At 43.1% G+C, this 26,198-nt stretch overlaps 1 protein-coding gene across 13 annotated transcripts in view; it reads right to left on the bottom strand.

Moving 5' to 3' along the window:
- LOC147014431 (forkhead box protein P2-like) overlaps positions 1 to 26,198 on the bottom strand; it is a 715,070-nt gene that overhangs the window by 206,849 nt on the left and 482,023 nt on the right. For 11 of the 13 annotated variants that reach the window (XM_085852376.1, XM_085852371.1, XM_085852374.1 and 8 more), the window contains 2 exons: positions 19,714 to 19,848; positions 5,927 to 6,094 (listed from right to left, as the gene is read on the bottom strand). In XM_085852376.1, coding sequence (XP_085708502.1) covers positions 5,927 to 6,094; positions 19,714 to 19,848 — 303 coding nt within the window. Of the gene's footprint in view, positions 1 to 5,926; positions 6,095 to 19,713; positions 19,849 to 24,422; positions 24,633 to 25,348; positions 25,503 to 26,198 lie in introns of those variants that run through there. The other 2 variants (XM_085852380.1, XM_085852379.1) reach the window with 2 other exon arrangements.

Below are 26,198 nucleotides of genomic sequence, written 5' to 3'. Positions count from 1 at the left end.
TGTGTAGTTTCTGAGAAGAAAGCAAATACCTATTTTGGGGGGCAACCCCCAGTAGACCCCATAAGGCCTGATTTTTTTTTTAATGCCGTGCACAAACTTTGGTATGTTCTGGGTGATGAATGTTTCATCGAAATCATGGATGTAGTTTCAGAGAATTTGCAAGTGTTTGTGAATGGACGGACGTACGACGCGCCATTCCCGAAGCTCCCCGGAACTACGTTCCAGGTGAGCTAAAAATAAGAGAAAATGTTCATAATTTAAGGTTGGTCTAGTTGAGCTGGAAAATTTAGACCAGAAATCCATTTCTTCCCTGTTGGGTTGTTTGCTATTCTTCATGATGAGCTTGAAAGATGGCATTTATAGCTTTTGGAGTGTGCTGTTAAAGTCATTTCCACCACCATAAATATCCAGATTTTGCATCGTCAAAAACACATGGCCGATAAGTGTGTCGCCTTAGATCATTCCGGGCGTCCAATATTTGTTGCTCTCCATCAAAAAAATGAAAATGTCTGTAAAATATTTCAAACACTCTGGATGTTTGAAATCCTGGATGTCCACCCTTCAAACTGGCCATTCATTTTAGCAAAGCAGTCACACCTCATCACCGTCACCACCAAAGATGGACAGAGGTTCACCCTGTTTGTCTATCTGTCTGGCTGTTTGTCTGTGAGCAGGATATCTTAAAAGATTATGGATGGATTCAGACGAAACTTAGTGGACAGGTTGATTGTGACACAAGGACTAATCGATTCATTTTCGGTGACTATCCGGATCTGGATCCGGAAACGACATTAAAAAAATTCTCTCAATGATTTTTCACCATTGAGAGATGGGGGAAAAAAATGATATCCCAAACAGTTATGGACGGATTCGGACGAAACTTGGTGGACGAGTTTTGTAGGTGTCAAGAACAAACCAATTACATTACGTTAAGGTACGGATGCAGATCTGGCCTATCAATGGGCAACAAAATGTAAACTGTCCACCCTGGCAGAGGTATTTACTCTACCGAGTGATGTTCAAGTTCGCAATGTGACATCTACCATTTGCTTGACACCAACAAAGAACTTTTGAGGATTGTAGTTATGAACAACGGGAGAGTGTGGTGTCTCGGAAACCTCATAAAAGGTATCATAACCGATGGAAAGGAAAATCGATCCCATTTCAGAGGCAGGAACTGAGTTTGTGCACCATGCACACCAAATTTGTTGTCGTGGGAGAATACATTCCCAAAAATATCCACAAGTACGAGATGGGTTGTTCTGCACAAATAATTAGGAGAGGCTTCAAAGTTAGAGGATACTCCATGGTATGTCCCATCGGTTTGTGGCACAAAAAAAAGTGGTCTACATAAAAGTGGCCTTCAGGACAAAGGTCTGTATTTACGGTCATTCTGTAAGCACCATGAAGTCACTTATGGGAAACTTGTGTCTGTTATATAGTAAATGTACATGTGCTGCACTCCTGGTTAGCAAAACTGCCTTTCCTGAGGTATCAATGTACGAGGGTGGGTAGGAAAGTAATGCCTCTTGTATGATGTTGCACTAAATACAATTAAAATTACAACTGGAAGGGCACTCAGTAGAGCACATACCACCGTGAGGCTGAACAGTTTATAATTTTCTTCCCCAGTGATAGGTCGAATCTGAATCCGGACCTTAACCAACATCGAATTAGCTTGTTCTTGTCAGCTAACCAACGTATCCACCTAGTTTTGTCATAACTAGTCTCCAACTTTTTGAGACATCATGCTATACATAGTTTTTTTTTTTTGCCCTGTCTCTTAGTGGTATGGTGAAGAATCACTTTAAAAATTCTCATAATCTGTTCTGGATTAGAATCTTGACCTAAATTGAATAAATTCGTCCTTTCCACACACCGAACTTGTCTACTAATCTTTGTCTGAATCCACCCCTAACCATTTGAGATATTGTGCGTTATATCGTTTTTGGCCCTATTTCTCAATGGTGAAGAATCACTTGAAAAATTATCGAATCTGAATCCGGATTTGGATCTTCACCAATATTAAGCATTGCTGTCCTTGGCCGGTCATCTCTATACACACAAAAAATTTTCAGAAAGATTGCTTGAAAACTGTGGCCAAAATCGTATGACAAACGTACAAACAGACAGATAAATGTGACAAACCAACATAGTTGGCAAAAAAAAAATTTTCAGCAAGTAACAAACAGACAGACACGAGTGAAAACATAACTTCCATCCACCTTCGGTGGTGGTGGGTAATGAAAATCACAGGGAAGATGCATACATATTTGGCAAATATTAAGTTAGGTTTCCACATAGTGTCCATCCACTGCAATGCACTTTAATAAGCGCATCAACATGACTCTTGTGATAGAGTCGCTGTACACAATATTTTAAACCTGTGAATATTTACCTGGACTTCTGACTTTGGTCCGTTATCAGGATAAGTGACATCTATTTACTAAAACTGGCCCAACATTAGCCACAAGGCATAAAAACATTGGGACAATGGCCATCGTTGGGCCATGGGTCAAAATCATGTTGGGCCAAAGACAGTGCTGACATTGGTGCAACATTAGTGTGTTATCTGGGTAGTTTATATCCAGCGCGACATTAAATGACGACTTCATATGATGAATTTGGTGCAATTGATTCGCTAAACTGGTCAAACACAAAGTTTCCTGCAGTAAGTAAACATATCTCCCCACCATACTTCCGCAGGGAGCTCAAGGTCCGCCAACAACCCCCTTTTGGTAAAACTACCAAAATCACGAATCACTGCTCACCTTTACTCTTTCATTCCTCTTTTTCCCCTCCTTTGGAATAAACTCCCTCACTCTGTTCAATCCCATTCTTCCCTCCACGCCTTCAAAAACAGCTGTTCACCACCACTTCTCGTCCCGCATCCAAAACCTCGATCTTTTCTACCCCCATTAATCCACCCCAAACACACCTCCTTCAATTTCCCTGCTTTCCTTCCTGAAAGTCCCTGTAGTGTCCATCTTGTATACCCCATGTTCCCCACCCCATCCCTCTCCCTTCCACAGATCTAATGTCTCTGTTGCACACCGTTTTATCCTTCCCTCTCCCGTCCCTCTTGTCTCGTGCCCGCCTTGAGGTTCGTTGTGTGTTAGCTCTCATACGAGCCTTGACAATGTATACAAAAAACAAAACCAAAAAACATTGTCTGGAAAAGCATAAAATCGGAGCAGTATAGTGAGAAAGAAGAAGCCAAAGGGACAAGAAAACTTTAAGCGAGATAGTTTGTGCCCATATAGAAATTGAGGATGTGCTGTACAACCGGAGAGTTATCACCTTGTTTCTCTTCCCTTTAACATCTGTGATTTTATTCCACATACTTGCGTGGCAGATTTCTTGTATAAATATGAATCATATGAACAATGATTTCCTTCAATAAACATTGAACAATCAGCTGATTTTTATTTCTTAGATAATGCAAGCGTCATTGTGAACCAATTGAAACATCACTCTCGTAATCTTTCACTTGCACCTGCAACATCGGTCCGAATAAAGGTAACAATGGTTCTCATAGTCCACGTCCTTTTCAAGAGAATTACGAATCACCTTACCACCTTCAGGAAGAAAATATATTGTAATATCAGTTGGAAATGAGCCACCATCTTGTCAAGAAGCTTGGAGGAAGAAGCCATTGTTGCTAAGGCAAGCAGGACTTAGATTGTCGTTATAAACACTGACGTTGGGCCGATGTCAGCAACACCGTTAGATAATTTCCTCGAAGTATCCATACGGACTCGGCATAATGCCTTCAAAAGTTCAGCCGATTTAAGTAATACAAGGACACAAAATCTTTGATCCATTAACTGTGGAGAGCTTCATGTATGGAATATGAATTAGGATAGATTCTAGTTGTCGTTCGTGTGAGTTGCAAGTTTTAAACTATGTCCGAAGTTACTTCAACATGAAAGTAGCTGCAGAGTAATGACAATGTTGTGCTCTGAACTCGTTCACTGCATTGAGCCGAGAGCAAACCGAAGGTATGGTTTTCAAGCCAATGTGGAAAAATTGTGTTCAACATCAATACTGTGGTTTTTTTTAAATTATCCATCGGAGTGTATTCATGGATGCTCACTTACAATCATGCGCAATGATACATCAGAATATGCAAGCACAATCATTAGCATGAATGAGGCAAACGCAATGCCAGCAAATGTGTATCGCTCCACCAACCTCATTGGAACAAGGACAATACGAGTCAAGAACGAGTGAGAGTGAGAGGTGAGAGTAAGAGATGAAATAAGTGAGAAATGTGCAATTTTATCTCATAATAATGACGACATGACATCTGCCAGCACTGGTTGGTGGACGTTAAAGATCCCAATCACACGGTGTCCTTCACAAAGTGTAGGTGTGCTATCGTCGGTGCCCTGGACGAGTTACAGATTCCTGCCCTGACTGACTGCTGGGAAGGCAATGGCAAACAACCCAGCATAACTATTGGCAAGAAATGGCTTCAGCAGAACCAACGCTCTGTGAAGAGTACGGTGCATCTCAGATATCAGATCATTTCCCACAATAACTCCACATAATGCCTTCAAGTCCCAGGGTATTTAGACAAATACAAGGACGTTATCTCCACTTGCACCTGTGTAATCATGCTGAAAGCTTCTTGAGAACTCACGTGTTGATGTAAAGTTTCCTCTTACTGTGTGAAAGAATGGTGTGTACAAATATCTTATCTCCCTTAGCAGATTCGCATGAGTATACTCCAACCACTCCATGAATTTGGTCCAGGAATTCTCCCAGAACAAGGAAATCTGGCTCAGAAAGCCTCTTGGGCCTAAAGTTTCAGGTCGTACAGGTCATACCATTGCTGATGACGTCAGTGCAACAAAGTCATTCTCTCACAACGAACCATCGTTATCAAGTTGTACATTCAATCGCCATCTCGTGCATCTTTTCATCAATCTTGTGGTAGGGTAATTAATCAACAATGAGAACAGTAAGATGTTCAAGTTGTGCGCTATCAGCGCACTGTTGGAAAAAGCTTAATGATGCATCATACATACACCTGCAAAGACCGTATCCACAGCAAATTATGTCACATTGGCTATTTAAAAGTGTTATTTAAACCTGGTGTTGGCTTAGTGGTTATGGTGGCTGGCTTGGGATCCCTGGGTCCTGAGTTTGAGCCCTGTTGGTCGCTGAATTAACACCATGTGGGGTTGACTTCTCCCGTTATCCTTCCGAGGTCAGCGAAATGAGTACCAGTGTACTGGTATAGGTGCACAGCATTAGCGGCATAGTCGTGCTCCAACAAAATGATAGCTACCCGGCAGCCAAGCTGCCATACGCAACACGAAGAAAAGGTGTCATTTGAGACACAACGGTTGGAGGGAACTGGTGTGAATGGTGCCAACCCACAAATGGAGACAAGGTAAAAGAGCAACAATAAGGACTTGAAAGCAAGTCACAGCAACATCTCACAGGTGTGATATTGTCCTTATTTTGAACATCACGTTTATGCGGGACGACACAAACACTGATGCCTCACCCTGCCTGTGAAGTACCGGCATAGAAGTTTAGAGCTGGGTTGAAATTCAAACATATAGTAGACAGCTCAGAGGTGCATAGACGTTGCTCTAATTTATGCTGCCAGCCCGCATGACTTGTTTGTGGAGGCAGGGCATCAGGCACATGATAGAAGAATTAGGCCATCAGGCAAGTGTTAAATTATTTGTATATTTTGCTCCACAGCCCTGGATTTATTTTTCAAGACTGGGTACAGATGAAGCAAAGAAAGGTACGGCTTGCTGCCCAGACATGTGGTTGCTTTGAAAAATGGGTTTTGAAAACGTTTGCGCTTCACTAGCCACACAGGCCAAGGCAGCAGCATCTGTGAAGGCCTTTGACCCTGTATGGTTGTTCTCATAGCCTGTTGAACAATGTTTGATGGTCCTACCTCTTTGGGTGGCTTGGTTGAGTGCTGCTGCTGTTGCTGCTGTTGCTGTTGCTGCTGTTGTTGTTGTTGTTGTTGTTGTTGTTGTTGTTGTAGAAGCTGCAGGTGCAACTGTTCTTGCTGTTTTTTGTAATACTCCTGCAGGTGCTGCTGCAGCAATGATGAGAGGGGCTGTGGAGGCAGGCATGGGATGGAGGGAAGAATCAAGGCAGGAGAGAGCCATTAGCACCTAGAGTGCTTTTTATAGTGGTGTTCCACTCCCTGACAGCAGCGAAACAATATGCTTGTCAAATTAAAGTCTTTTCACAAAGACATCTCAAAATCACACGGCCTGTGCTGCGATTTGGAAAACAGCACAAGTGGCGTATTTTTCTTTTTCACTTGTGTATGGAAGGAGGGCCGGGGCTAAACAAAATTGGAATACGAAAGGAGATTGTATTTATCTATTCATTGGCAAGCTTCCGTAACAGTATAAAGAAAAAGCAGTACAGGAATAGAAGCCATTTTCTTGAACAAAGGTGCCTACCTTTGTGTGCAGAGAAATTTGGTTGCAAATAATTAGCCACAAGGACAGTTTTATTAGTCGCCTCGAGGGCCTGGGAGGATAGCAATGAACCCATGTCAGTGCAAAGTACTACAAAGTTAAAAAGCCGTAAGGAATTGTGACTGTACGTCACATCAGAGTGGCACGTGCACCTCATCTCAATCGGTGCGCAAGTGACGTCACGGTGGCAGGTGATACCCTACAAATAACCATGTGGGGAGGAAAGGAGCCGTACGGTGTGCCGCGTGCACACAATAGAAAATAAGTTGTGCCATCAACGTCGGTTCTTTCAAGGTCTCCCTTGGTGCAGATTCTGACACACTCATCATCATCATTTTCATCACGCCAGGGTTGCGCTTCGGCCTGACATTGTTAATGAGCCTGCCAGCTATTCTGGGCCTCAGAACCACCCATTGATAAGAAATGGCGCAAATGAGCATGCAGCGTCTGACCATCCTCTGACCGATCTCCTCGCACACCTGAAGGACACATTAATAAAGGCAAACAGCGATCCTTTCAACTTTCGCACCAAATGGCGTTACTTACACAGCTGCCTGATTATCTGCTGTCTGCAGCCCTGTGTGCTCTGCTACCCTCTGAAAAGCATGAGTGATGTGCTAATTTTCTGACTGAAGCAGAGGAAAGGTTGTGAATACAGGTCTGAAGGACGCGGATGTTCAAATACGATGCGATGGAATGCACATTCCGCTGCTTAGATAGCACAATAACAAAGAAAAGCACAAATTCAGCTGGGAATAAGGGAAGAGACGACAATGTCTTGTCAAAACGCAAACACAGAACAAAAGCACCTGAACCACCAAACTAATCATCTACGAGGTCTGGATGCAAAAACAGCTGGGAACTTACCCAACACTCATTGCGAACTTACATATGAATAAATGTATATTCGTCCAATGTATTTGTGGAATACTTTATATTAGTAATTAACCTCGACCATTACTGAATGAATAAGGGGCTATTGCACATAAATCAGTCATTCATTCTGAGATCTACAGTCATCGACATCGATTGGTGAACCTCTGCAATGTTAAATACTCATTGCTGTTCCCTTTGTTGCTTACCAAGGATGGAAACAACAACATGGTGCAATAAATAGGATTCATAATTATTTGAAACGTTGTGTTAATAACTATATTTGCGTCTCAAGAGAAGTGACTTGCATCGGGGCTGGTTATGAGAGCGACAATTTTCGACTTCACGTGAACTTGCAATGCAAGAATAGCATTCTTCAGACATAATTACATCTCCTTCCAAGCTACAAATCACTGCAATTTGCATGCACAAGACAGGCAAGATATATCGCTGGTTAAAATAATTAATCCACAACATTTCTCAATCTTTCTGAAATTATTTCCCACGACAATTTGGTGAATAAAACAACTTTAATTAAAATGTCCAAAACAATTATACTGTCATAAAGCTGTTCCCATTTTGTGTACAATTACCCCCCCCCCCATCCCCCCTACCTCCATGTAGAGTCACATATGGACAGCCATTTGGGGTATAAATCACAAAAATCAGAGAATGTATGGAGAAAAAACTCATCATGATTGCGAGCTGACAGGATAGCTCAGAGGCAGCTCTCTTGTATTTAAGCTTTCTACAATCTGGGTTCTAGTCCTCATGCAACTACATTACAGTTCCATTGAGGGGAATTGCTCCACAAAAATAGAAGAATTTTTACCTCTGCCAACGAAGGTGGATGGAGGTTATGATTTCACCGCCGTTTGTCTGTCTGTCTGTGATCAGGATATCTCAAAAAGTTATAAACGGATTCAGACAAAACTTGGTGGACAGTTTGGGTGTGTGACAAAGACAAATTAATTAGATTTTCGTGAAGATCCGGACATAAAAGTTTAAAGCGATTATTCACCATTGACCGATAAGGCCAAAAACTAGATATAACATGATATCTCAAAAGGTTATGGACAGGTGATGATGAAACTTGGTGGATGAGTTGGGTTGGTGACAAGAGCAAGTTGAATGGATTTTGGTTCAGGTCTGGATGTAGAGGGATGGGGCAGGGTACACAGGGCAAACAAGATGGACACTATAGGGACTTTTAGGAAGGAAAGCAGGAAATTTGAAGGAGGTGGGTTTGGGGCGGATTAGCCGGGGTACAAAAGATCGTGGTTTTGGATTGGGGAAGATAAGAGATGGTGGTGAACGGCTGTTTTGCAGACCTGGAGGGAAGAGTGGGATTGAACAGAGTGTGGGAGTTTGTTCCAAAGGCAAGAATAAAGAGAAATGAAAGAGTGAAGGTGAGCTACCAGAAGGGGATTTCTGGCAGACCTTGAGCGCCCTGTGTAAATATGGGGGTGGGGGGGGACATATCTCAGACAGAGCGGGGGGGGGAGGCTGGAGATAAGAAGAGATGGTAGAAGACAGAAAGACCACCAACATGCCTGCGGTGAGAGAGTGAGAGACCCAAAGACTCAACCTCATCGCGGGAGATACCAATGATGCTAAAAGCCTTGGTTTCCACAGCCTGAAGCCGAGAAAGGTGAAAGGCAGGAGCAATAGCCCAGAGGGGAGAGCAGTACTCCATCAGGTTGCAGATGAAAGCTTTACATATGGTCAGGAGCTCAGATGTGCCAAGGAAGGAATTTGCACAATGGAGGATGCCCAGTCGGCGACTGGCGTTGGAGGCCAGCTTGGAAATGTGGCTTTCCCAGGAAAGATCATGGCAAATAGTGAGATACAGAAGCTTGAATGAAACGACTTCTTCAAGAGGATTTTTGAGAAAGTAGATGGAAAGGGAGGGGGTGGGGTTTCAGACGGTCCTTTCGGAGAGACATAGTGAGAGTGTGAGATTTGTCACGATTGAAAGACATGTTTTACGTGTTGGAACAGTTTCTGATTTTGTCCAGATCTGCAGGGAGTGAAGAGGCTGGTGGTTTCTGATCTGAGGGATAACAGATGGTACGGCAGAGGGGGGTCATCAGCAAAGAGATAAAGATGATTTTTCAGAGAGTCGGAGAGACCAGAAAAAGCACAGGGCTCAGAACATTGCCTTGAGGAACTCCAGCCTCGACAGGAAGAGGGGATGAGAGAATTACATTAAGGGCCACACGTTGACTGCGACAGGAGAGGAAGTATGTGAGCCATTAGTGGAGATTGCCTTGGATGCCAGAGGAAGAGAGTTTCGTAAGCAGGGCAGGGTGCCAGACCATATCAAAAGCATGAAATATGTCTTGGGAGATGGCTCTGATTTCTTGTCGTGCAATGAGGATCTCCATCCATTGTTGGGAAAGCAGAGGCAGCATCTCCAGGGAAGAGTGACCTGGTCTGATTCCAAATTGATGATCAGAAATCAAGCCATTGGATAAGAGGAAGGATTTAATGTCAGAAGCGATGATGGATTCCACAATCTTGCTGATGATTGGGAGAAGGCTGATTGGTCTGCAGTTGCAGGGATCTGTTTTTTCACCTTTTTATGCAGGGCAGTGATGCTTGCTGATTTCCATGCAATGGCAGATGACCTTGAGCAAATGAGAGGGTGAATAGAAGAGAAAGAGGGTGAGCAAGAGCAGATTAGCAGCGTTTATAGGGCACATGGGCTGATGCCGTCTGGACCGGTTGCAGAATCTGAGTCCAGGTTTGACAGCAAGTTCTCCACCAGCAAGGGGAAAAGGACATAGAGTCCAGGAACAGCTGAGTGTGAATTGGTAAGGTGGGTACAGAAAGCGACGGGTTTGGGACACAAGATTTAGAAGCCAACACAAAGTTTCGGCATTCAGTCTTTTTCAAGTGCAGTGTCAGCTGTGCGGACATTTGAGGTGAGGGAGGGGATGGAGGAGGAACATACACCAGAAACAGACTTAACTAGACACCACCAATATTTGGAGGAGGGACACAGGTTTGAAAATTCAGACTTGAGATCAGAATGATGTTGTTTTCTGGCTCTCCTGAGGGTAGACACACTTTTTCTGAGCTTTGTGGAAGGAACTGAGATTGCCTTCAGTTGGATTAGCCTTCCATGAGGCGAAAACAAGTTGATTCAGGACAACTGCCTCACCACAAGCTTCAGTGAACCAAGGGCGGGAAGAAGGGTAGGACAACTGAAGACGAGAGGGCATAAATCTGTGCATGAGGGAGAGCAAGTTTCTTTGAAATAATTCCCAAGATGAGTTGATGTTGGAGAAAGTAGTGATGGGAGACCAGTCTCGAAGTTTTATGGCTGCTTGGAGACCTTGCCAGTCAGCCTGAGTGAAACGCCAGACTCAACGGCACTGAGATGGTTCTCTAACAACAGCCAGAGAGATGTTTACTTCAACAAGCTTGTGATCAGATGAACCGATGGGAGCGAGGGAAGAACATCAGATATTTTCAGGGAATTTTTTTTTTCAGCAGATATTTTGAGCCGTATTCCTGGACATGTCACGTGCTTTTGACATGGTCTGGCACCCTTCCCTGCTCACCAAACTCTCTTCCTATGGTATCCAAGGACATTTCGACTCATGGCTCGAGAACTTCTCCTGTCGCAGTCAACGTGTGGCCCGAAATGGAGTTCTTTCATCTCCTCTTCCTGTCCAGGCTGGAGTTCTGCAAGGTAGCGTTCTGGGCCCTGTTCTTTTTTTGGTTTTCATCAATGACCTCTCCGACTCTGAAAAATCCTCTATATCTCTTTGCTGATGACTCCACCCTCTTCCGTACCATCGGTCATCCCTCAGACCGGCAAGCAGCAACTTCTTCGCTCACTGCAGATCTGGGTAAAATCACAAACTGGTCCAACACGTGGAACATATCTTTCAATCCGGACAAATCTCACACTCTCACGATGTCTTTCCGAAAGGACCGTTTAGAACCCCCCCCCATCCACTTTCTCAACAATCCTCTGGAAGAAGTCCTTTCTTTCAACCTTCTGGGTCTCACTATCTGCCATGACCTTTCCTGGAAAGCCACATTTCAAACCTCGTCTCCAAAGCCAGTCGCCGATTGGGAATCCTCCGTCGTGCAAAGTCCTTCATCAGCCCACCTGAGCTCCTGGCCACTTACAAAGCTTTCGTCCGCAGCCTGATGGAGTACTGCTCTCTCCTCTGGGCTGGTGCTCCTGCCTCCCACCTTTCTCGGCTTCTCGCTGTGGAAACCAAGGTATTTCGGATCATTGGCATCTCCTGCAATGAGGCTGAGTCTTTGGGCCTCTCACTCTCTCACCACAGGCTGGTCGGTGGTCTTTCTGTCTTCTACCGTCTCCTCTCCTTCTCGCCCCCCCCCCTGCTCTCTCTGCGATTTGTCCCCACCACATTTCCGCAGGGCGCTCAAGCTCCACCAACAACCCCCTTCTGGTAAAACTACTAAAATCACGAATCACTGCTCACCTTCACTCTTTCATTCCTCTTTTTTCCCCACCTTTGGAATAAACTCCTTCACTCTATTCAATCCCATTCTTCCCTCCAGACCTTCAAAACAGCTGTTCACCACCACCTCTTATCCCCCATCCAAATCCTCGATCTTTTCTTCCCCCAATAATCCACCCAAGCCCACCTCGTTCAAATTCCCTGCTTTCCTTCCCGAAACTCCCTGTAATGTCCATCTTGTATTTCCCATGTTCTTCGCCCTATCCCTCTCCCTTCCGCAGATCTCCTAATGTCTCTGTTCTCCACTGTTTTGTCCTTCCCACTCCCACCCCTCGTCTCATGTCCCCCTTGCTGTGCGTTGTGTGTTAGCTCTCACAAGAGCCTCGACAAGGTATACAAAAAAACAAATTGGTCAAAATCAGATCCAGAAGAGATGCTGTACCGTTGGCCGAGTCTCGGGTCGGAAAGTTGACAAATTGTGTCAGTCGCAAGGAGTCACAGAAGTCTGGCTGAAGTGCCATGCAGGTGAGAGAGGTACCCACACCCAGCCAACTGGTATGATGACAACTGAAGTCACCACATATGAGGAAGAGAGAGTTAGGATGAGAGGATAGGAAGTTGGTCCATGTTTTCAGAGAGCGAGATGTAAATGGAGTCATCACTGTTTGGTGGACGGTACAACACACAAATAAACATGTGTAGAGGGAAGCCATAGCCAGAGGTTTTCCTGGGGCTGTGGGGGAGAGAGGGCACTGCATGGTGAGTGAGGAATAGAGTCTTTGATGAAGAGGGCAACTCTGTCGCCAGGACGAGGCTCAGGTCTGTCAAACCAGAGGAGGGAGTAATGGTGAGAGATACTAGGGAGTCAGAGACGTCTTGAAGGACGAAAGTTTCTGTTAAACAGATTATGTCTGGTTTGTCAGTGGTTACCTGTATGGAAAGATCAGTCAGGTTTGAGCGAAGGCTCTGGATGTTTGAGGTCCACACTTTTAAGGAAGAGGAAGGGAGGAAGTTTTGGGTGTAGGGGAGAGGAGGGGGAGGGTAAGACGAGGGAGGAGGGGGGAGGTAAGGAGAGTTGTTGAAAGAGTGTGGGGGATTGCAGAAGAGCTGGTGGAGAGCGCAGGATGAGGATGAGAAAAGGCTCGGTATTGATGGGTTGAGGTACAGTGGGGAGTAATAAGAGAGGGTGGAAAGGCAGTTGAAGATTGGAGGAGGAGGAGTGATAAGATGGAAGACAGAGGGTGGGGGAAGGAGCAGCTGTGTGGATGTGCGGGGGGAGGGGGGAACTTTGGGAAGGGGGTGTGAGGGGGAAGATTTGAGGGAGAAGGGTGAGGGGGGAGTTTTTGAGAAAGGTGAGAGGGAAGCTTAGAGGGGAAGAGTGTGAAGGTTGCTTTGAGAGGGAGGGGAGATGATGAGAGCAGGCCCGGCAAAGGTGCAAGAGGGTGATGGGAGAGATGCGAAGAGGGCAAGCATGAGACTTGGTCGAGGTATGGTAAAGAATAGAGCGGGTAGGGGGAGGTACAAGATTTGAGAAGTTGGGAAGAGGGGTAGGTGTGCTGAGAGGAGAGAAAGAGCATGTTCATGGTGATGTGTGTACTGATTGAGAGAGTGAGATATCTGTTGGGTTTGAATGGAGCCCACAGATGTTAGAACATCACACACTTTGGGACAACAGAGGAGGACCTGATACTGAAGCAGAAGAGAGTGAAGAGTTGCTAAGAGCGGAGGTAGGATGAGGGGCAAGATGGGAGGGGTAAGAAGAGGGGATAACAGTTGAGGGGTTAGGAGGAGGTAGAGTTAAGGAGGTGGGATGAATTGGCACTGAAGTTGAAAAAAAAAAGGGAGGATTGATGGAACACCAACATGCATTGCAAATTGGGATTATTAAAATTTTAAAGACATTACGTGAGGGATGCAACAAAGGAGAATTAAGAGAATGGAGAAAAGAAATGTAACAGTGGGCCTTTTCAGTCACGGGAAGAAGGAAAGGTCAAAATGAAAATAGTCTTTTAAAGAACAAGAGCATTGAATTATGATACAATACTGAGAACCATAAGTGTGAAAGAGGAAGTTGTAACATTTTAAGAGACTGCTTTATTTTTTTTTTTTTTTGAAAGATTAGGTAAGATTAGGTAAAGGAAAGGTTGAAGAAAAATTGTGAAGGTATATGGTGAATGTGGGTCTGCAAAAGTAGAAGATGGGAGATTGGCAGAAGGAGGAGGAAGAAGAGTTGGTACAGGAAGTCACATGGTTACGTGGGGTATTACGTGAGGGAAAAGGTTTATTTTTGTTGTTTTTTTTATATATCAAGACATGAAACAGAGGGTATCGATGAGAAGGATAGAAGGAGGGTGGGGGGAAAATTGGAGAAAATAAAAACTGATGATAATAGGGAGAAAATATAATAAACATGATCGTGCACACAAATGGGAAGAAGGGAAGGTCTCAAGGAAGCCCGATATAAAAAGACGATGAAAACTCAACAATTAGGACAAGTTTTAACACAAGACTTAACGAGAAACACACAGTAAACACAGAGATAACTAAATGACAGTAAAAATGCAACAAAAACAATCGGAAAACTTATCTTTGAGAAAGTCGGCAGAGACCCTGAAGAGGACTCGCCGCCGTCGCTCAAGAACCGGAAGCAGAAATTTTGAAAATCTTGATGAGAATTTTACAGCTCATATACCATCAGACTGGTAGGGCTTTCCATCAACCAGGACGAGCTGTGTCATCTGCTCTACCATTCGCCTGTAGATGTTGAAGGTGCCTTTTGAAAACAGTAGGCCATTGTGTAGGGAAGTACCCTGCCCAGTCCTTCTTTAGTTTCATGTTGCAATGGAGTAATCACCTGACTCTGGGTAAACTAAAAGCTACGGAAACATTCCCAACTGGTCATGAGATCCCTGATGTGCCTTGAGGGGTTAGGGGTCACCACAAAATACATATCACAGAGACACAGACATACAAGCAGTGGAAGAGTCAAAATGTGGAAAGCAAAACAAGCAATGTTGTCTCAAAGTTGCAATCAAAACTAGAAGGCATCTCAAAATGCAAAGCCCGTTCACTTCCACTTTGTACTCAAACTAAACTTGACGAAAACGACAGTTAACAAAAATTATCCACTTTATTAATTCGTGTTCTCCAAAATCTCATAAAGGTTTGTTGAAGATTTTATGATAAAAGCTCATTTGGTAAAATTGTTATGGCCCAGATATACAAACTGAATCTCAATGGTAAACAAGGATTTAGATTAAAACATTTATGGCTGGTCTCCCACATAATCGATGATGTCATCCTTAAAATCCCTTATCCCCCATTGGGAGTAGGATGAGATGTGCCAAGTACAAAATTTTTCTGATCAAGGAATTCAGAGATATAATGGTTTAATATTTTTGCATTTAATCCAAGATGATTGCCATATCACGTAACCTATGATGTCACAATTATAATTAAAATGTTCTGCATGGGGGGTGGGGGGAGTCACTCCTACCATGAACATTTTGTGTCAATCAGACAAGTGGTTGCTGAGAAAAAGAATGTTAAAATATAATGGAGAAAAAAAGGCCAAAAAAGGGTCGAAAAAAAAACAAAACAAAAATAGCAGAGTTTGCAGACCCTCGCCAGGACTTGTTTTGGTGTGGCGTTTGTGTCGTATTTTGTTTAGTGTTTGTGTACTGGTGTGTTCCGCAATTAAAAATAGACAACTCCAAGTATACTTCACAATTGCTGGCAGTGATGACCGGTACCAAGACGTCCCATTTTGATGCAACCCCGCTTTGATCGGACACCTGACCCTGACCCATGACGTTTATTATTATTCAATTGAATTGAGAATGGGATTAAAAGAAATTCAATTCAAATCAAATGGAAGACCAAATAGGCACAGTCCTGTATTGGAGTAATCAGAAGGAACACAAACAAGTAAAACACAAAGATGAAGTCATCATGTGGAACCTGGATAGGATTCAGGTTTCAGCTGCTACTCATCTAGCCTCAAACCCATCTCGGTAAGCCTTATTATAAAAAAAAAGAAAAGAACCCAGATCAAAAAAAAATAAATAATTATAGCTGCCAGACAATGCATCCGATCAGGTTGAAATTTAAAACATATATTCCACATCACCACTAGATCATAATTGTGAAGTTTGACGTTGATCGATGAAGTGGTTCAAAATAATTTTATTTTTATTTTCTTCCTCAATCCAATATGGCTCCCAGACTATGTGACCTTGCAATTATTCATGAATACCCTGGTATCCCCAAGGCTTGGGGAACATTTTTGTGAAGTTTCCCCTCGATTTGTACAGCTGTTCTGGAGAAGAAGATTTTTTATAGGTTTTAGGGTAAATCCAATATGCCTGCCAAGCCATGTAAACTATGATGTCATACGTGTGAACGTTTTGTTCCTCATGGATAAATCGGTGGCCATGCTTGTAAAGTTTTGCATCGATCTGTTAAGTCATTTCAGAGAAGATTTTTGAAGGTATTTGTTTTTTTTTAAAGCAATATGGCTGCCAAACCACGTGAATGATGACGTCATCAATTGAATTTGTTTCTGTGGACCATATATCCCCAGATGAATGTCAAAAATTATCATACCGATTGGAAGTCGTGTTCTATGTATGCAATTATGTCATCATAAAAAAGGTGCCGATGACATCTTTTAAAAAAATAACACTTATTCCCCATGATGAGGCTTTGACATGTGCCAAGTTTCAATTTTTTCCATGGTGTGGTTTTGGAGATACAGAGGTCCAAAGTTTTTCATTTTTTCTAAAATGGCTGCACATACCACATGACCTATGACAACATAATTATCATTAAAACATTCTACATAAGTAGTCACTCCTATTGTGAAAATTTTGACTCGATCCGAACAAGTGGTTGCGGAGAGAAACACTAAAGTTGTGTGTGGACAAACAAACAAGAAGAAGATGTCATGCAGAGCACGATAGTTGCAAAACCTATAAAACAAATTTGACCTCAAAAAAATTGGTGGTTGAATTAAATGACCAAATATGCAAAACTCCTCTTCAAATTTCAAGTCAATTGAATGAAAATTGACAATTTTAGAAATTTGGCCTTTGTTTACCTTTTGGCTTATGTGAACCTCCAAAATAATTGGTGGTTGAATTTAGTGACCTGATTATACAAATTCTCTTCAAATTTCAAGTCAATGAGATGAAATTGAGGATTTTAGAAATCTCACCAAAGTTATTGACCGTTGGCCGATGTTGACTGCAAAAACAATTTGCTGGTTTAATTTAGTGACCTGAGATATAAATCCTCTTCAAATTTCAAGTCAATCTGATGAAAATTGAGGAATTTAGAAATTTCACCTAAGTTGTTGACCGTTGGCCTATGTTGATAATTTGGTCCATGTTGACCTCAAAAATAATCGGCTGGTTGGATTAATTGACTTTTAGTTTTAGAAAAATCCAATTTTCTAAAATCCTGTTCAAATTTCAAGTCAATTGGATGAAAATTTAGGAATTTAGAAATCTCACCTAAGTTGTTGACCTTTGGCCTATGTTGATCTTTTGGTCCATGTTGACCTCAAAAATAATCGGCCAGTTGGATTAATTGACTTGAAGTATAAATCCTGTTCAAATTTCTAGTCAATCGGATGAAAATTGAGGATTTTAGAAATTTTAAAAATTTGTTGACCTTTGGCCTATGTTGTTGACCTTTTGACCTCAAAAACAATAGGCTTCTTGCTCATGACAAACTCTCCTATGTGGTTAAGTTTCGTGAACATCGATTTGGAATTGTGACATGTAGGCGAAAAACAAACAGACAGACAGACAGACAGACAGACAGACAGACAGACAGACAGACAGACAGACAGACAGAATAACAAAATCGACTGACCAATATGCTTGAAAAATCTTCGATTTTGCAAGTAACAAACAAATGGACAGAAAGACAAGCAGACCCAACTGCAATTTCCTCTCCTGTGGTGAGGTTAATAATAATAATACTAATAATTATTATTATTATTATTATTTAAACAAAATAATTAATTTGTTTTCTCCATATTGTCAAAATAAAGATGTTGAAAATGGCCAATAAAAAAGTTATGGCCAGGACAGACACACAGACAGACAGACACATAAGTGATTGCAAAACCCCGTCTTCCTCTGTGTTGGGCTGGGCCAACTCGTTATATGATGTATTTCTTTAAAATATAAATTACAAAATGAGCAATGGCAAAGAACACCTCAACATCTAATACCTAGTTGAATCGCTATTTTTTTCCCTCTGCCGTAACTCGGTGGATGCTACAAGTCGGAGAAAGAACAGCTGGATGCATACGATGCACAATCACCAAAACATGCCACCAGACATAGCACGAGGGTTAGCTCAGGAAGAATTGAGACTTTTATGATGGAAAATACAATTGAGACACATTCCAATTGCTTTGACGAGCAATCCTTAGCTGATTGAAATTCAGGTTTTTCTTTTTTTTCCTTTCCGGTGCTGTCACCTGCTCTCTGTTTTACAAGGTCTCCCTGTTACAAGTGATACACAATCGTTTTATTAATAACACAGAATGTACACTGAAATAACACAATGGTTGTGACAAATGTATTTTCTAATATGAGTCCCCATAAGGCCTGTGTTACATATGCGAGTGCTTCCATGAGTTTCGAGCAAGGTCACCAACAGAGTAAAAAGATATGCTCAACACAAAACAACAACGGTGCAGAACAAGATTCCATTCTCCAAAAAGCTGATCCAAATGTCAGCAGGTATGGTATTGGGAGTAATACTAATAGCAGATTGTAGAAAATTCCTGAAAACCCCACGAATGAATGAAAGATTGAATGGATGAATGAATGAATGAATAAATAAATAAATAAATATATATTCATATCTGAAACAGTCCTGGCATCCCATTCTCCGGTCGTTTTCATATCACTTTGCCGATTTGCCTCGCCCAGACATTGGGGGGAAAAAGGAGTTCTTGGCTAATTGTGGGGTGTCTGCGATGGGGGACTCAGCATAGCAGGTTATTTGATAATTGGGCACACGTCCCACTGGGCTTCGTGTCATTCCTGGACGTCAAGGTTTGATCACAATGCATCACTTTATACAAAATCACACCACTTCCCATGACACCAGCTGGGTGTGTCTGAGCGGATGCAAATCAGTACCGAGGAAAATCGAGGTGGGAGGTGCTTGCCAATTGGAAAGCACCCAAAAAGCATTTGAACGCATTTGGCTAGAAATGGTTTAAAAATGCAAGAAGATCCACATTCAATATCCTATTCATTTACAGGACAGACATGCAACTAATATTCTCAGCTGAGCTTTCAGGAACCCTTTTATTGTTGGTTCCTTCAATGAAGGTGGCCATCTTTACATGTTTTATTTTTCTTTTCTCTTTGTGCCACCTTTGCCACATTAAATATGGGCACCATAACTCAATAACATAACAAACTTAAGGAAGAGTCCAATTCACCTTTTTGTCAAAAACACAGGTAGGTCTCAGACACAGGTGGATCAGGGTAAGTTTCCGGTCGATTTGATGGACGTGCAATTGCTTTCCAATCTTGAGTCGAGTTCATATTTGTGCTATAGAAAGCCATTGCTTATCGAGGAAATTAATTCATTGTTTGGTGTTCCACCATAGTGCAGAATTAGAAGGGATCGTGCCAAAGTTTGAACTCGGCTCTCTGAGTGTCAGAGAGGTTGACGAGTCATTCATGCCGAGAGATCAATGAGAATTGTATTTTATACAAATGAGGGCATAATCCAAATCTGGACGCGCAATAGTATCTCACACTCACATGGTAAATAGCAAATCACATCACCAATACAGGTATTATTGAGAGCAGAAAATAAACTTCAAAAATTTCACTCACAGTACGAGTGCAATATGAGGAAGAATATCAGCAAAACGTCTTGCTCTTTACCTGTTGCATCATGGCATTTTGTTGTTGGAGGAAGGCTTGTAGTTGCTGTGGTGACAGGACATGTTGCTGCAGAAGCTGCTGCATCTGCTGTGGACTTATCATCTGAGGGGTCATCATCGCCATGGAAACCGGCACCTGGGCAAACACATAGCACCTCCACATTAGCCTGGATGGACCTACCATAAGTCGGAACTAACCCAAACGTTGCCTCTATACAACAAGGAATTTTATCAACTCAAAGTTGACAAGATCATGTTTATCACCACGGGAAACTAGGTGCGGTTGTTTCGAGCGATGGTCCTTCGTCATGTTGGCTCTTCCTCAGGTTCAAAAATGTTAGGTGCACATTGTTTCCCACGGTGGTAAATGCACTCTTATCAACATTACTTGATAAAATCCTTTGTTTATCTTCTCCGCCAATGCAGACCAACACAACCCTTCACAGATATGAGTATCCCATTCCATCTAAAATAAGGTCAAATCACAATCAGGTAGAACCCAAATCACATTCAATTAAAGAGCAGTCTGACCTGAAGCAAGCTGAATGCAAATCAGATCAAATCTGAGAGTAGGTCTGCCCCTAAACTAGGCCAGACACAAATCAGATGCAATGCTAAACCAAGCTTGACCTCGAGTTGTGTAAACCACATTACACACGTTAAAGTCAGTAGTTCAATACAGCAGAAGCCTTTATATTGTGGGAAGCATTTCATAACAAAGAAACATCATTCCATGATACAAAAAAATTCTCGTTGAAATAATTATGGATGCTTGTGCTTTTAGTCCGTGGGAAGTGGACTCGTGAATCGAAGTACCTACCTCTGATGGTGTGATCGTAATTTGGTCAACATCCCTCAGTACCTGTCGTTGATGACGGACTTCCACAATTTCAGTAAAAGACTGGTATGAGATTCCACCGTGATCTTTGATTTAGGAGGCAATTAGCCTCCCTTGGCATGCCAAAAAGCATGATTTTTGATTTGATGTCAATTAGCAGGGTTCCCTTGGCATGCCAAAAAGAGATGACGGTCATCTTGCTATCTGTGGGTTTTGTGTGAAAAGGTATGGATTGTTGCGATCCCTTGCACTTACATTGGATGTATTCCAATTTCGTTTCAAGATTCCAGTGGTAAAGCTATGTTTCATAAGCAGTTACCAGATGAGCACGCAAGTCAGCTGGTTCTGAGTTAAAGAGTTTGAGACGCTTGTGACATGCTGTCGACAATGAATGCAAAGGTTTGGGGTGGGGGAACCGGAACCCTCAGTCTGAGACCAAGTACATGCCAAAACATTCCTGCATAATGATGAAAATGGTGTGTTGAGAATTTGTTTTTCTTCAAGATCAAGGCTCATGAAAGAACAAGGTGAAGGAGGGTTTGAACTAAAAGTAAAAGTAGGGCAGTGTGACAACAGTTGGACACGAGAAGAAAGGGAATGAACAGAGAGAGAGAGAGAGAGAGAGAGAGAGAGAGAGAGAGAGAGAGAGAGAGAGAGAGAGAGAGAGAGAGAGAGAGAGAGAGAGAGAGAGAAAAAAAAAAAAAAGAAAAAAAAAAAGCGCAAGCTGCAATTTTGGACACCTTAACAAAGCAATCCTCAGATTCATGCCTTGACCTGAGAAACAGGATGTGTATCAGTCGCATCTTTCAGCTCGGGTCATCTTAAGTGAAATACGTCAACACTCGAGTCAACTGGCCATTTCACATCTGTAGAATATGAGGGCACACCTTCACCATTTATGACCACCTTGCGTTCATGGATTTGCTTGCACAAAAACGTGATCACACCTCGACGCTGAATTTAACTAAGACCCACAATCGTATGATTTGGCAAACTTCTAGATTATATTCTGAAACAACAATGTCGGCTTAATAAAAGTAATGGCATATAATGACCATGCATGCAAGTTTATAATGAGCAAAAAAACAAAAAAAAACCTTGGCTCTCGGGTGCCAATGAATACGGCATTCCTCGAACCTTTTGAACACCTCTCGTTCCTGGGCCCCATACCATTGCACTGCATGTAGGGCCTGCCAGTCTATATGATTACTTTCAATATTTCAGCGTGGTGGAAACAATTTGATTTTTCTTTTGTTACATTAGCCTTTGTGATATGACGGCTTCATTGCACGAGCCTTAATCAATGAATAAATAAACAAACATAATGAAAGTGTGTCGTACTGTATGGTGTAATAAGAAAACACAACATTTTGATGGAGATGTTTCTATCATTGCGTTTGTTGGTTTTGGGCTCGACGTTGTTCTGTCGTATTCGAAGGAAGCAAAGAACTGTATAAAAATGAAGAACGATTTATTAACAAGTCCAAAAAAGGAAGGGGATTGATTATCAGATGCACCAAGCTGGATGGATCATCAGTCAGGTGACCATTTATGAAAGGTATGAGAGTTTACTCGACAACTGTGTGGTCTATTGTTGGAAGAATAAAGAGAGATTGTTTCTTAATTATTTTAAAGTTGCTGTAAAAGCAGTATCAAAAAATATTGAAATGCTAAAATTTACATTGTACTTTATTGTCTTATTGTTAATTATTATTATTATTATTTTTATTATAAATAAGGCATGGATGGAACAACTCAAAGTACCACCACTACTAGTACTACTACTACCATGACCGCTACTACTTTAACAACTGCAACTATTACGGTGTTCATGAACCAGCTGGCCAGGCCTCACGTTCCACTGAAGGTGACAGGAATTTGTACTTTGTTCAGGGTGCCGGCGATAACTCGCCCAAAGCTCTTCTTAAAAGACACCGTGGGATGTTTAACGTCCACGGACGACCGGTGCTCGCAGAAGGGCCCTCCAGCTTAACGTCCATCTGACGGACGTTGCACACGATGCATCGCCCTGCCTGTGAAACACCAGGATGAGAGTTTATAGCTGCGTCTGGATTCAAACACGGGATAGACAGCTCACAGGCGTGTGTGCATATCTCTGGGCCAGCCTGAGACCACGGGCTGAGTGATCATCCAGAGCAAGGTAACCCAAAGCTTTGAGCAGGTATCACGCCACCGATAAAATGCTGAGAAAGATTAAAGTACAAGTTTCATTAAAAAGCATGACCAAGAAAATGAGCGTTTACTTGACCATTTCTTTAAGATCACATTAAAGAGTGGAAATGCATCTTGTTTTGATTTGTTCAAAAGATGCTTTATTATGGACATGTTTAAATTACCTCCAAGTCTTGCAATAAACCGGCATATTGAAATTACACTGATGTTGTAAAGTTTTGAAATGAACATATTTTTAATTTAAATGTTTTTTTTAATTTTTTCTTTTGAGAAATTGAAATGGGAAGGAGGGAAGTGGTGGGTGGATAAAAATCAACAAACGCTCAATGTTTATAACATTAACATTTCCCTCTTAAAAGGCATCTATTCCGTTCGCTTGAAAAACCTTACAATTCTATCCCATTATCATTTTGCAGTCAATTATCCTTCCACCCTTGATTGCTTTCCCGGCTTATCTGGCGCAATTTAAAGGCACAAATGAAGGTCACACTTTATCAGTTTTTTTGCTCTGGTTAGCATGCAAATTATTCAGCAGCTCTGAAGTCCGTATGCTGTGGGATTCACGCATCGTGGTACGCACGGCACACCATCGCATGATGTCGGCTCGCAGAGGAGCAAACGGAGACACCAAACGGCCGAAATACCTGCCGACCCGCATGCACCTGTCTCACATCATGTTCACGTCAACCCGTCTCGCTGCACGGACGTCGTATTCCCGTCAATCAGTGCAACACGGGCCTCGTCACCGAATGCCTTTGCAGGGTCCTTTAAAAGGGGGTTATCTATCGTTCGTGGGATGCACGCACCGCTCGGAGATTGTAGATGTCCTGCAATCACGGGTTTGAATGAAACATGAATTAAGGCACTGGAACGATAACAACAATTGATTTAGAAAAAGCAGATGGAAACAATATTAGGCAGTTTAGTTATTTTATTTTTTGCTAGGGGGTTTGGAGATGGGATTTGGTGGGGGGGGGGGGTAGGAGGGAAGAGGTGGGGCGACCTTTTGCATGTTCAGTGTGTATTGGTGTAATATTTCGCACATGCTTTGCGACATACATGTTCACATGTCAAACGGCCCTGACGACGACGACGATGACGAATGACCTTGGGTGGTAAGAATCCACATCGCGCTGCACATCGCGAGCGCAGGCCGCACACGCGCAACTCCTGTTGCGACGGTCGCAAAGTAGCAGGTGAAAGGGAACGGTAATTTAACAGGTTTCCAATAACACGTGAAATGCTTCGCTCTTGTCATTGTGAGCAACGAGAACACATTTCGACGATTAATTTTGATTCCACCTTCGCACAGGAACGAGTTGGCGATACGCGAGCCTCGTATTACCACCTCGACATGGTCATCCAATTTCCCGATGCGAAGATGGAAACACCTGCATTATATCAACATAATCATAACAATAATGCTACTCCGATGTACCATAAAGCGGAGAATTAAAACGCACGCGTGCACACACACACACACACACACACACACACACACACACACACACACACACACACACACACACACACACACACACACACACACACACACACACACAAACACTACAACGAATGAATCATTTTTGAGAATAAAATGTGCCCACTTTGGTCAGAGCCTCGTTGAAGGTGAACGTGTGACGCGACGATTTGTAAGAGTTTCCGGCCATGTGACTCACCTGGAGTGCAGGTGCTCACGATCCCAGGAACCGATGAGCGTGGAACTCGAGATGAGAGTCGGTGATTTCCCACCAGACGAGGTGATTTGCGATGAGCGAACGTGGTTACAGTCGCTAACCGACTAGCATAGACGACTCCGGTTCACAAGGCCATGACAAGTAGCTCATATTACCATACTTATTTATCTTTCCGGTTTTCTGTTTCAGAATGCTTGTGGCGCGAGTCGTGGATGGGGGGAGGGGGGGCGGGTGAGATGGTTGGGGGGAGGGGGGTGGGGGAGGGGGCATCGCAGCCGACCAATGAGAACGAGCCCTCATCGGAGGATGCGTTTAATGCAAATGATATTATGTGGTGTCGTCGCTGTCATACATACATCAGACTTGGTTAAATGAAGGCAAGAAAATTAATAGCTTGCTTGGTTATTATCTCCCCCTGACATGCCATAAATTTAATTTTTACATACGCTTTCGGTTGTGTTCTAATTTATGACGTGATAATTGCTGGTGTAATCTACTTCAGCTTTCTCACCCCTCGCTTTTATGGAGAGAGGAGAGGAGATAGGAGACCGAGACCCCCCCCCCCCCTCGGTCCGAGACAGAAGGTGCTTTGAAGTTTCAACAACAAAACATCAATACAATCCAGGAGCAAAATAAAGAAATAAACAAACAAATAAATAGCACAATGTGGCACGGATTATGGATTTGTAAGCTCACATTCCCACCGCCACCCTGATCCGCCTGCCACTGAACACGAAAGACGCTGCATCATGAGGAGTGTGCATTCACCTGTGAGGATGGTGCACACAATTAGGCAAGATATTGGTCTTCATGCAAAAGCCTGGTGACTGCGGTGATGGTAATCCACATTGGTATCGCCTCATGGAGTAAACACACAAATCCTGAAAATAAAAGTTATCGCAACACACCTGTGTACGATTCGTGAAGGGGTTGGCGATGCGGACAGGTACGTGACTGGTTCAATACGACAGGCACACAGCGTGTACGCAACATGCCCGGCTTCGCCACCTTCAGACGTGCCGGGAACGTTGCTGGAAAACTTTGCGAGGGTGCGGGGTTCAGAAATGCCGAGCGAAGAGCGCGAGAAAAGGGAAAGGAAGATGACAGGGAGTTGGGAGCGCATTCAGTGAGCTCTGTAATAAGCGAAGAGCGAGTACACCCCAAGGGCCGATCCGGGAGTGAGTGCGCCGGAGAAGGGTTGAGCCAAGACCAAGTGCTCCCCAAGGACCGAGCTCAGTGCAAGTATGCCAGGGAAGGGTTGAGGAGAGACCAAGTGTACCCCAAAGACTGGATCTATAGTAGAGAGGCCAAATTTGACATGTAGGCCAAAACTTTAAGAACTTCTCAGACCCGGTAGGTCGGAACAAGGCCAAATATTGCTGTTCACTGTGGGTTGGACCACTGAAATCCAAATGCGACCTACGGCTTCCTGAACGCATTACGTGTCGGGATAGAACACCTCAAAGTCGGGAGTGAGAACAACATCGATCGAGAGACGGAGGAGAAAGGGGACCGCCCACCCAGAAGTTGATCCGGGTGTTTCGGTGGCACCCTGGTGAGATGTACCGAGGACTTTTGCTGGACCGATGTTGTATCTAAATGGGCTTCACGGCGCTTATTGCTCTGCAATCCCCTCCGCTTGCATGGAAACTCTACCCCCGCCCCATGCTCCACAACACATGACCCAGACCCACAGCACATAACCCAGAGACCTCAATATAGTGTTGGAGATGATAGGAAGTCTCTTCACAGCAAAAG

Source organism: Eptatretus burgeri, chromosome 13 (assembly GCF_056783735.1).
Source record: "Eptatretus burgeri isolate ZD-2024b chromosome 13, Ebu_testis_v1, whole genome shotgun sequence".
Lineage (NCBI taxonomy): Eukaryota > Metazoa > Chordata > Myxini > Myxiniformes > Myxinidae > Eptatretus > Eptatretus burgeri.
The sequence above is the reverse complement of the archived record's forward strand: the minus strand, read 5'-3'. Positions and strand labels throughout refer to the sequence as shown.